The 11,970-nt window shown below is 42.1% G+C and overlaps 1 protein-coding gene across 1 annotated transcript in view; it reads right to left on the minus strand.

The window, feature by feature from the left end:
- The window catches only part of lrp2a (low density lipoprotein receptor-related protein 2a), a 54,520-nt gene that overhangs the window by 21,460 nt on the left and 21,090 nt on the right, over positions 1-11,970 (minus strand). Inside the window, exons 28-48 of the mRNA XM_030757657.1 lie at positions 11,202-11,413; positions 10,932-11,116; positions 10,594-10,822; positions 10,280-10,457; positions 10,018-10,146; positions 9,078-9,244; positions 8,720-8,863; positions 8,517-8,626; positions 7,840-8,017; positions 7,521-7,734; positions 7,194-7,433; positions 6,833-7,021; positions 3,458-4,390; positions 3,213-3,378; positions 2,975-3,133; positions 2,575-2,864; positions 2,286-2,486; positions 2,060-2,086; positions 1,915-1,950; positions 1,573-1,815; positions 1,360-1,485 (exon numbers count right to left, since the gene is read on the minus strand). Coding sequence (XP_030613517.1) covers positions 1,360-1,485; positions 1,573-1,815; positions 1,915-1,950; positions 2,060-2,086; positions 2,286-2,486; positions 2,575-2,864; positions 2,975-3,133; positions 3,213-3,378; positions 3,458-4,390; positions 6,833-7,021; positions 7,194-7,433; positions 7,521-7,734; positions 7,840-8,017; positions 8,517-8,626; positions 8,720-8,863; positions 9,078-9,244; positions 10,018-10,146; positions 10,280-10,457; positions 10,594-10,822; positions 10,932-11,116; positions 11,202-11,413 — 4,356 coding nt within the window. The remainder of the gene's footprint in view (positions 1-1,359; positions 1,486-1,572; positions 1,816-1,914; positions 1,951-2,059; positions 2,087-2,285; positions 2,487-2,574; positions 2,865-2,974; positions 3,134-3,212; positions 3,379-3,457; positions 4,391-6,832; positions 7,022-7,193; positions 7,434-7,520; positions 7,735-7,839; positions 8,018-8,516; positions 8,627-8,719; positions 8,864-9,077; positions 9,245-10,017; positions 10,147-10,279; positions 10,458-10,593; positions 10,823-10,931; positions 11,117-11,201; positions 11,414-11,970) is intronic.

The following is an 11,970-nucleotide window of genomic DNA, read 5'->3' on the forward strand; positions in this document are numbered from 1 at the left end:
CAAAGCTTTATAGAACCTGGGAAACTACATAAAAAAGCTCTGAAAAGTTCAGCTTCAATAATTACATGACAATGTATTAAATCTAGTAAAAAAAAATTCATATATTTTATTGCTGTTTTCCCACAGTGCAAAACACAACATTAAAAAAAACCTCATTGCTGAGTGCAAAACTTTAATATTAAACCTCTGAAAAACCAAAGGGAGTGTCTGAAGTCACATTATGATGCTACTTGTAGAATTTCCTGTTAAACAGCATACATAGTATGCAGTATCTAACTGCAATACATGAAATTTGGAAAACAATGAAATGAAATTATATAAATAACGGTTTTTCAGCTGTTATTAATAACTTGGTCTTCTCCGAGGGCCTGCCAAAGTATACAGTCTATAGGGCTTATTTTATCATGATCTTGAGTCTGTTGTGGACTTTCAAATTCTGTTATTTTATGTCTCTGTTTGATTCTTAGTCTATTGAGGTTTTTGTAGTGTTGAGTTTTGTACCTTTTTACAGTTATTTCTGGTTGGCTTCTTTATTTAATTATCTTATTTGAGTTCTCTTCAGGGTTATGGTTTATCTATATTTAATTCCTTGTTTCTATTATCATGCCTTCCCTGTGTTCTGTGTCAAGTCTGCATTTCTACCATGTTTAGGTATTTCCTGTTTTATTTTGCCAGTCCCTGGTAGTGTGTGCATTGTGTTCAGTTTTGCTTCCCTTGTCTCATTAGTTTCATTCTGTTCACCTGTATCTTGTTCTCCCCAACTGTCTCTACTTCCACTAATTACCTTGTGTGTGTAGTTTTCTTCAATTCTTTGTTGTGTCCTTGTCATTGGCTACCCTGTCTGCGATGTGCTCTCTCGTATGGTTTGCCTTAGTTCACAATTTGTTTGCTCCTGACCTGTTTCTCTGTGCTTCTGTTTCCCTATAGCAGGGATCCTCAAATCCAGGCCTCGAGGTCCAGTATCCTGCAGGTTTTAGATGTGTCCCTGATCCAACACACCTGATTCAAATGGCTGAATTACCTCCTCAGTATGCAGTCAAGTTCTCCAGAGTCCTGCTAATGACTTCTATATTTGACTCAGGTGTGTTGACTCAGGGACACATCTAAAACCTGCAGGATACTGGACCTCGAGGCCTGGATTGGAGGATCCCTGCCCTATAGATTGCCAGCAATAAAGGCGGAGTTTTTTTAAGTTTAAGTTTTGCCTCCAGAGTCTGCATTTTGGGTCCTCAACATTTCCTGCCTCCAAGCGCACACATATTTAGACTATAACTACATGACAGAATATGTACAAATACTATAGCAAAAGCAACTGCATCAGAAAAAATTACTTTATTTTGACATTGTTGCTGCACTCACCACAGTGTGTAGGACTCTCATCACTCATATCCCCACAGTCATTGTCTCCATCACACAGGTATGAGCGTGGGATGCAAATGTTGGTAGACTGACATTTTGTTTGCTCTGGCTGGCAGGTTCTCTCCGCTGAGATGATCACAGATGAAAACACATTTACTACTATAACACATTCCATCAGTACTTTCCTCTCCGTGACACACTAAGGATACTCACGGCAGTTTTGTTCATCAGAGGAGCCATTATCATGGCAATTGTTGACGCCATTGCAAACATAGTCCTGTGCAATACAGCGTCCATTGTTACAGGCAAACTCTGTGTTCGGGTTACAAGGTCTGAACAGGCACCCCACTTCATCACTATTGTCCCCGCAGTCATCATAATGGTCACAGCGGTAGTGGTAAGGCACACATCGCCCATTGCCACAGGTAAACACAGTAGGCTCACAGGTGTGGAAGGCTGCCAATCAGAATCAAGAAGAGATCAGCACTCTGACCAGCAGAATGAGGTCAAAAGAAACAGGGGCTGGTACGTTTGAGCGCTAAAAGCTCATTTTACCTGACAAGGCAATAAAGGATGACAACAACTGTGGGACTGCATGCAAAGAGAAGCAAATTGATTTGAGTGTTAGTATTGATTTGTGTCATTGCTTAGGGAGGAGTATGCCATTGGAAAAATAATCAAAACATGCAGGAATACACACCAGTGTAGCTGAAGATTGCTTTATGTCCTTAGAAATAAAATTTTAAAGTAGAAAAAGAGAATTTGTTAGTATTGGGTGAATTCAAATCATAGACAATTGCATTAAACAGAGAAGAGAAGAAACTCGGATTCAGTCATGCAGCAGGGACCTATAAGGATCACTATGATGGGGAGACTTTTGTTAATTAAAACTCAACACAAATTCAAGATTATTGAGAACACCCTACCACAGACTCTCTCCAACTCATCACTTCCGTCTCCACAGTCATTGTCATTGTCACATTTCCACTGGGCTCGAATACAGCGCCCATTCATACAGGTGAACTGGCCTGGCTGGCAGCGAGTCCCATTATCAGGGATACAATGTTTGTTGTCGGCGAGGTACCAACGACCCTCTGATGGACACTGACACTCAGCTCCATTAGGTCCTAACATGACACAGAACAGTTTGTGTGATTTCTTCTCAATTACTGCACTAGAAGAAAAGCATGCTCAAGACAAAGTGGTTTCTTGTACCTGGAGTACAGATGTGGCTGCAACCTCCATTAAATTGCTGGCAGGGACTGTCACACTGCTGCTGCTTCCTGCTGGCTAAAACATGGATGTCCATTGGTCGAGACGGAAGATTCTGAATCATAACCCTCTGATCAGACCCATCATGTTTGTTGGCCCGGTAGATGCTGCGGGTGTTCCAGTCAGTCCAGTAGATGAACTGGCCAAACATGGTCATAGCAAAAGGGTAGATGGCTGTGCTCACAATAACTTCACGGTTGGACCCAGTAAGCGAAGCTCGTTCAATCTTCTGTCTGATGGTGGATCAAAAAGATTATAATGGCAGTAGCTTCAGATTAACATGACAACAAGATAACAGATAGTAAAATAATTTTTTATGAAGTAAATTTTTTTCAGCTCTTACAAGCTCGCATCTGCCCAATAGAGCCTCTCTTCTTCATAGTCCAGGGTCAGGCCATTGGGCCACACCAGACTGCTGTTCACAATCTCTATTCTGAAGTTTCCACCTAAGGTGGCACGCTCAATCTTTGCATGGGTTCCCCAGTCTGTCCAATACATGTATCTGTCAAACAAGGAAAGATTAATTTATAAATATGCAGTTTAATCTAATGAACCAAGAGAGCGTGCTGTGTAAATCTTACCCCCTACAAGGATCCAACATGATGGCCCTTGGCCTGGACACATGAGCAATTATACTTCTTTGGGAGCCATCTACAGACATAGAGCTGATGCTCTGGTTGACATAGTCACTGTAGTAAATTCTTCTGTTTATCCAGTCATAAGCAATGCCGTCAGGAGCACCGAGATCTGTCAAGCCACAGAGACCACAACAACATGAGCAACGCATCAACACAAATAAAATGACCAGCATGAGTGTAAAACATACCTGAAGCTACCACTACAGGAGCTGAGGTGGGAGAGGACAGGCCGATGTAGCTGATCTTGCTTGATCCTGCACCGGAGCTCTGAGTGAAATAGATCCTTCTGTCTACGATGTCAAAATCCAGAGCCACTGAAGTACGAGGCACATTGACGACAGGGAAGGGAAGCGCGTGGTCGTCTGGATCGAGTCGCAAACTGCGCACTGTGCTCTCTGTAGTGTAGATGAGGTAATCATCCCTCGACACCACGCAGCTTTCTTCATCTGCTCCAAGATTCCCAAAAGCACAACTGCATTTTTTATTCTGACTGCCTGCATTAGAACCTGGGAGGGCAAAGCAGAAGTGGGCACAGCCTCCATTGGCTTCCATGCATGGGTTGTAGTTAAGCTCTTGTGCACTGGTGGGCTGGGTTCGTTGGTCAAAGATTGTAATGTCCCTTAGCATATTGATATTGTCTCTAATGACAGCAGGCTGCTCTGTGCTGCCTGGCACTTTGCTTGCTTGGAACACCTTCTTCAGGTTTCTGTCCACCCAAAGGATACTATTCTCAAACACTGTAATCCCATAAGGAGTTGGGTAGCGGCTGCCATACCTGACTATCTCCATCTCCCCTCCTTGGGGATTGACTCGAGCAATCATATCGAGGGAGTCATCTACCCAGTAAACATAGCCGGTTTGCCAGTCGAGAGCGAGACCTCGAGGGGTGATGATCCCTGAAGACACTAAAACTGTGCGATTGGTTCCATCCAAGAGTGCTCGCTCAATTTTGGGGTTCTGACCATAATCAGCCCAAAACAAGTATCTGTTTCGGGGATCTACAATGATGTGGCGTGGCATGTCCACCTGGGTCTTGAGCAGCACCCTGCGGAAAGTTGTGTTCAGGTGTAGCACCTCAACATATGTCTCAGTCAGGAAGGCGTTGGTGAAATACAAATTCCCTTAGGAGACAAAACCAATAAAGTCTGCAATTACTATGGTATCATGCAATAAATTTGCCACTCATGAATTGTGCTTGGTGTAAAAGTATAACTCATTGGCATGATTGCATAATCAGGACAAAATGGTAACTGATCTAGTATTTAGAGAGTCCTTTTCTAGTCTTACAGGCCACTCAAAGCCATTTTTCACTTGCAACATTCAGTTGCAACATTCACCCAATCACACAAACATTTTTACACTGCATCTGTCATGGTCCGGGGTCCTTTGGAGGGCTAATGAGGGAGGTGGAAACAGGTGGTAACACAGGTGACGCTGATAATACTGACGAGACCAGGGGAAGCAAAACTAAACACAAGAAACCGGGACTGGACGACTATCAAAATAAAACAGGAAGTAAGACGATGGAACAGAGACACAGACCTGACACAGAATACAGAGAGAACACCAGGGACTAGAAATAACAATTAACCTCACCACCAAAAGAAACCCAAAACAGAACAGACAAGATGAAGCCAAACAACACCACACGGGGTCCAAAGGACCCCGGACCATGACAGCATCATTCTATATATTCAGTGCTTTACCTGTCACCCACACAAACCGATGCACCAATGAGGTTCATTATCTTGCCATAGGACTTCAACATATAAACTTAAGGAGCTGGGGATCAAATTCAGCGGATTTAACAAACATTTTGCGTTAACTCTTTAGGAACTACAGCTATTTCTATACACAGTCCTCCATTTTCAGAGGCTCAAAATTAATTGGACAAGCTAACATAATTTGGAACATGAGATTGTTTTTAACACTTGGATGAAAATCTAGAGCCCATGGACATCATCAAATGCCATGTGACCTCCACTAAGATGCTCTGCTAGGCCTTTACTGCAGCCACCTTCAGTTGCTGCTTGTTTACAGGTCTCTCTGCCTTCACTTTTGTCTTCAGCAACTGAAAAGCATGCTCTGTCGGGTTAGATCAGGTGACTGACTTGTCCATTGAAGAATATGCCATTTCTTTGCCTTGAGAAACTCATGGGATGCTTCTGCAGTTTGTTTTGGGTCATTATCCATTTGAACTGTGAAGCACTGTCTGATCAGTTTTGCAGCATTTGGCTGAACCTGAGCCTGTACAATTCAGAATTCAGATGATGTGACTGCTTTTATCAGCAGTCACATCATCAATAAACACTAGTGACCCAGTTTCACTAACAGCCATGAATGCCCATTACTTCCACCATAATGCAGTATACTTCAGATCATGAACTGTTTCTCTCATTTTCCATACTTTTCTCTTCCAATCATTCTGGTACAAGTTAATCTTGGTTTCACCTGTCCAAAATTGTCCAGGTTCTTTTAGGTGTTTTCTGGCCTTTCTGTTCTTCAGTGTAACCAGCAGTTTGCACCTTGTTGTAAACTGTATGTATTTAAAATCCCAAACATACCTCCTGGAGAGTTTCCTTGATTTTGTTAGATGTTGTGAAGTTGAGTTTCTTTAACATGGAAATAATTATGTCATCACAATAATTGTCTTCTGTGGCCTTTCAGGCCTTTTGATGTTGCTGAGCTGACCAGTGAATTCATTCTTCAACACTTTGAATCAACTTCAGATATGTCTGCTTCATTTGTCATGAAATAAAATGGGAATGGGCCTCAAATGGCTGCTTGTCAGTAAATTGTCAAATTATTTTGAGCCTCTGAAAATGGGCGATGATAAAAATGAATATGGATAAAAATGTCATGAGCACTTGAAGTCCTTTATACAGCATGTCTGATTCACTCATTGTCAAAAGCACTTTCTACGTCTAACACACACACACACTCACACTGCAATGAACGCGTCAGGAGCAACTCGGGGTTCAGTATCTCGCCCAAGGATACTGTGGCATGCAGACTAGAGCAGCGAGGGCTTAAACAACCAACCTTCTGATTAGTAGATGCCCTGCTGTACCTTCTGAGCTTCAACCACCCCATAAACTAAACAGTTAATGCAAAAATTCTGCAAAACCCCTTGAATCAAAGCTGAAAATCTGCACTTCAAACAGGCCTCGACTGCGTTGTTTAAAATCCACTGTGATGGAGTACACAATTACCTAAGTAGACCAAAATATTACAAAGACTATAATCCATGAAGACTAGACTTTTTGGTAAAACTGGAGAAGAAAACAACAGACAGTGTAACTATCTACAAAATACTCTATCCTAAAATTTAAGGGTAGAAGGTTTTGATTATGAGAAATCTGTCAGAACCAGCAACTCCATTAAAAGTGACTGTGATCTATTTCTAATGTTGTAGAACTTAAATGTATCTAACTGCTGTAGAAGTACAATGTATGACTTCTGAAGGAAGGTACTGAATACATCCTGTAACACAGATTAGTTTGCTGTAAACCCATTACTTGTGTGATAAACAAAACATGCGCTTAAACAAATGAACAGCATACCTGCCACCCAGTCGACAGCAATGCCTCGTATCCCGTTGCGTCCTATTCCAGATGTCACTATGCTACGTAATCCTGAGCCATCTGGCTTGATTCGTCTGACCCCGTTCTGTATCGCCACAGTGCTGCTGAAGTCACACCAGTAGATGAAACCAGAAGCCATGTGGACATCAATGTGTAAAGCATTACGGCCTGTAAGAGGATAACCCAGTTATTAGAGGCCTTTACTATCTCTTCAACAACAGATTACAAATGTATTTAGTTCATTATAATAAGAATTTATCCACATTCAAAAAACTCCATTACAAATTTTATTACAAGCTGCATAGTTAATAATGAATGTAACAGTATAAGAATCTCTGACCTCTTCCAGCCACTGGCACCATGGCCTCAGAATGGTCTGACCCTTCCAGACTGAAGCCTTTAATAGCAGATAGAGTGGAGATGACCACATAAGACTGGTAGGGAGAGCAGGTCCTGTTGTCGGCGTTAACTTTAAAACCTGTGGCACACGCACAGGTGAACAGACCCTGTGGCCGAGGCAGACAGAGCTGCTCACACACTCCCATATTGTTGGTGCAGCCATTAGATGTACCTGCGGATGCTGAGTGCATAAACAGAATTCAGTGTGAATAAAAAGCAACAGCAGAAATAAAACAGACACGTGACCTGTGACCTGTTTATTACTCACTGTCTCGAAAATGTACTTTCAGAACTCTGAGTCCCGACACGTTGTCTCGCATCACAACCTTGTTGGCTCCAGTGGACTTATCTACACGCTCTATGACCTCAAAGTTGCGGTCAGTGTAAAAGAGGTAGTTCTGATAGACAGCCACACCCCAGGGGTGCGACAGGCCTGTCACTATGGTGATGCGGTTGCTTCCATCTGGATCGCCACGTTCAACCTGCGACAGTTTAGGGAAATCAAATAAAATATTAGTGCCGTAAATACATTTTGAGTAATTATCACAATTAAAATGAATTACAACACATTGCAAGCAAAAACCCACCATGCCGGTGCTTGTAACAGCCCAGTATAACTTGTTCTCCTGGATGTCCACAGTGATGAATTCAATGTGATCGAGATTGTTGGTGAAAAGGGTGACAGGGTTCGAGCCATCCATGTCTGCAGATGCCACCTTGGCGGGGATGCCACTCTCGGTTCCCTGATCTGTCCAGTACAATTTGCTTAAGAACACAAAGGACTGTCAGTCAGCGTCTGCATTTCAGACCTTTGCAATTTAATCACAGATATAATACATGTGCTTATCACTTTTTAAAAGTTTTAAAAGTAAAAATCAACTAACAGAGAAACACACTGATGCTGCTAAATGAGCACTGTTGAAATAGCATCTACAGCAATAACACACTTTCTAAGCTAATGAACTAGCTTTCATTTGTAAACTGATTAAGTCATAGACCAGAAATTGAATGAGGACATAGTGTAAAATCATCATCAAAAATCAATATCTGAGTTTCACTGTCTTCATGTAGGAGTTAAAAGGTTAGAAACATCTTCCTTGTTTCTTGACTGCACTCTGCTGGGGTTTTAGAGTGCAGTGTAGTATTCAGTAACACTAGTTGAGATCTCTCTAGAGGCCGAGCAGATGGCAATGAGAAGGCTGTTAGAGCTCAGTAGCTGTGTGGTTGAGCGATCTGTGCCAGGACTGTGTTAAATAGGGCTTACCCACGTGCTGGGTCCACTGCAATGCCAACAGGACTACCAGCGCCAGTTGGAGAGCCGTTATTTGTGATTAGAGTTTTCCGGTACTGTAACTCCCCTCTTAGCTTTAAGACCTGGCCAAACACAAACAGGTGCAATTATTGTACTGGCAAACTGTGTTGCAACACTACTTCTGCTTTTACGGGACATGGTATGATTTGTATCACCTCAATAGACTGCGTAGCTGGATTGGTGTAGTACAGATTCTCTGTTATCCAGTCTAAGGCCAGGCCAACCGGGGAGCCAAGAATGGCTGCAGGGGCAAACTCTGTCCTGTTAGTACCATCTGACTTCACCCTGTGGATCTCACCCTGGTGGACAGACAGACATATTAACCTCCAGCATGTGTCTTATATTATGCCTTCTTATCATGTTTTTGGGTTGTTTTTACTATGAACCCTTATGAAATGCACAGTATGTCTAGCAGAACTGCATCTCTACACCATATTCCAGTTCCTTATTTACTGTTGGGAAAAGGGATTAAAGAACTAAGAAACTGTATAGTGTTTCTGTACAGTGACTTACTGGATGCTCCACCCAGTAGATGGTCTGTTCACTGTCATCAAAATCAACATCATAGCCATTTTGAAGCCCAGCAACAGGAACCATAGCATCATTACTTTTGTCATCTGGGTTTAAGGAAATGCCATAGATGATGCTGTCTCTCACAACCACCAGGAACGGATCCTCAACTAAAGGTGAAGCAAAAAAAGCAAGAAGATTTAAAAAAAAAAAACAACAACAAAAAGCAGGAATTCAGAAGTATAAACAGTTCTTTCTACAGTTTGATGAAGAATTAACAAAAAAACAAACAAACAAACAAAAAAAGAGTACTTTTAAAATTATTAAAGAAATTCTAAAACAGAGCTCAAAAAGTATGCTCCCTGGATCCCTGGATCAGTATATCTGGTGCAAATTAGACATCCCAAGCCAAAAGACCTTTATCTATAAAGAGGATTGACTGGTGAAAGCTGGTTCCACAATCTGATTTGCTTTGTCATCACAGATTAGAATCAATGAATGGTTGTAGGGCATTTTCATTCTTGGATAATCGGTGGCCTCAGGGGTAGACTGTGTCCTGCTCGGTTTGAATGGGCTGAAACCTGAGATGAGTTAAGCTGGTGACCTAAGGCAGACTCCTTGGATATTGAATTAAAGGTCCCTTGTCTTTTTAAGACCTTGAAAGACACACTCATATGATTCTTAATATTTACGACTGGAACGGCAGTTTAAAAGAGAATCTAAATGGGAGACTGTTGACAAGTACCTGGATCGTTCAGGTTAGTGATTTATTCTCTTACCAGAAGTGAGACAGCTGCACAAAAAGCATGCATCCTTTCTACTGCAACAATAACCACGGCTGATGAAGACCTGAGTATTTCAATGTATCTGGTACATCTGATCTGACTTCCTTTTTCATCAAACTGAGTGATGAGTGTTTTCCTTCATGTGGCAGGATGCATACCTCTGGTGCAGGTGATTTGGTCTGCTGCCAGCGTCCAGCCTGAGGGGCAGGCACACGAGTAATACCTCGGTCCCACAGCAGAGAGCAGGCAGATATGAGTACAGGGGCTCCTCAAGCAGTGATTTTCTCCTACAAATTGTCAAACAACACATTTACACAGAAAGACATCCAAAAAGTTAGGTTCTCTAATCATGTGGCCAATATATTGATCAATATCAGCTAATAAAGATGAAGCAGATAAGGTTCATTATTTTCATCATACCTGCTGGCTGCCTGGCTGGGTGTACTGCCACCAGACCCATGGGCTGAGGGAGGTTGTACAGCATCACTGTCTGGTTCTCCCCATGCCACTTATGAGCTCGCATCACACGGTTGATGTATCTGTCGGTCCAATAGACAAAATCCTCAAAAATGGTAATTGCGTGGGGGTGTTGCAGTACCTTTTCATAGAGAGTAGCAAAAGAAAAGAAAAGTGTGTCTCACACATGCTATTCAGAAGACAGAACTGATTATTAACATAAAAGTTATCTCTATAGATGTATCACTAGCATAAAGTCTGTCATCTCATACACTCACCAGGTCACTGGCCAAGACTTGTTTCCTGTTGTTCCCATTATAATCACAGTAGTCAATGAAATCCAAGTAGGCATCAGCAAAGTACAACAAATTGTTTGGGTAGTCTATGGTTAGACCATTAGGCCAGTACAGTTTGCTGCTTATGATCACAGTTCTCTGTTTTCCATCCATGCTGGCCCTCTCTATGCGGGGGTTCCTCCCCCAGTCAGTCCAGAAGATCAGGTGAGCACTAAAAAAGAAATTCTCACTTAATGCTACCTTCTTTCATGATGAGAAGCTGTGACCACAAAATACACATGAAATCACACACAGATTCAAATCAAATCAAATCTTCTGACCTGTCTCTCGGGTCCAGCACTAGGCCTCGAGGGTTGGTTACATTCTCACTCACTAATACGGTCCGGTGGGTGCCATCCAGTTTAGACACTTCAATTGTCTCCAGGACGTAGTCGGTCCAATACAAGTTCCTGCCCACCCAGTCCACAGCAAGGCTCTCTGTCACAGTCACTCCACTGTCGAATATCTGTTCATTAGAGGCTCATTCTTAGTTAAATATGTTTAGTGGTGAAATTACACCTCATGCAGAGCTGCTTGCAAACTACACTTACCACAATTCTGTCACTGCCATTCTTGTGAGCACTCCAGATTCTGTCTTGGCTTGTGTCAGACCAGTACACCCGCTCAGTGACAGAGTCAAAATCTAGGGCCACAATGTTGCGTCCATCTCGAATCAGTGACCGGACTACATTAGGCTGAGTGGTTATGTCGTCTTGCACAATCTGATTTCGACTTGCCACTAACAGGAAAGCCTGACGAGAATCTGAAACAGACATCAAAACCACCACTATCTATTTATCTATTCCCATTCTCATGCTAATAAGAGGACTTATCAGCTTTTGTGTGTAGACCAAAACTATACAAAAAGATGGTTAAATAAACCCTACTCAAATGACAATCCATTGGAAAGGCACTTTTGTCCATATAATGTCCTATTGTATTGCAAAGTCTTTCAGTGGGTTATCTGTTGGGAAGAGGAGCTCATGTCAGGCACGCTCCCCATAAACAGCCCTTTGTTTGTGATTATGTCCTAATTACACTGGTGATGGGCAGTGAGTGACATACATGTTATTTGTCTTATCTTACGAAATCAGAGAAGCAAAGACAGGAGAGAAGAAAAAGAGTGTCAGTCATGCAGTCTGGGATCTAAGCTCCCCCTTTATTGTGCCTCCTTCCCAACAGGCAGCACAGTGAAGAAAACTGAGGTATGTGCTGTATAGAGAAATTAATGCAGGGCTGATAATATGCCTGTTTTAATGCATTATAAAATTATAGGCAGTTTTTTTTTTTGTTTTGTTTTTAAATGTACTCAATACACAG

This window comes from Archocentrus centrarchus, chromosome 21 (assembly GCF_007364275.1).
Source record: "Archocentrus centrarchus isolate MPI-CPG fArcCen1 chromosome 21, fArcCen1, whole genome shotgun sequence".
NCBI lineage: Eukaryota > Metazoa > Chordata > Actinopteri > Cichliformes > Cichlidae > Archocentrus > Archocentrus centrarchus.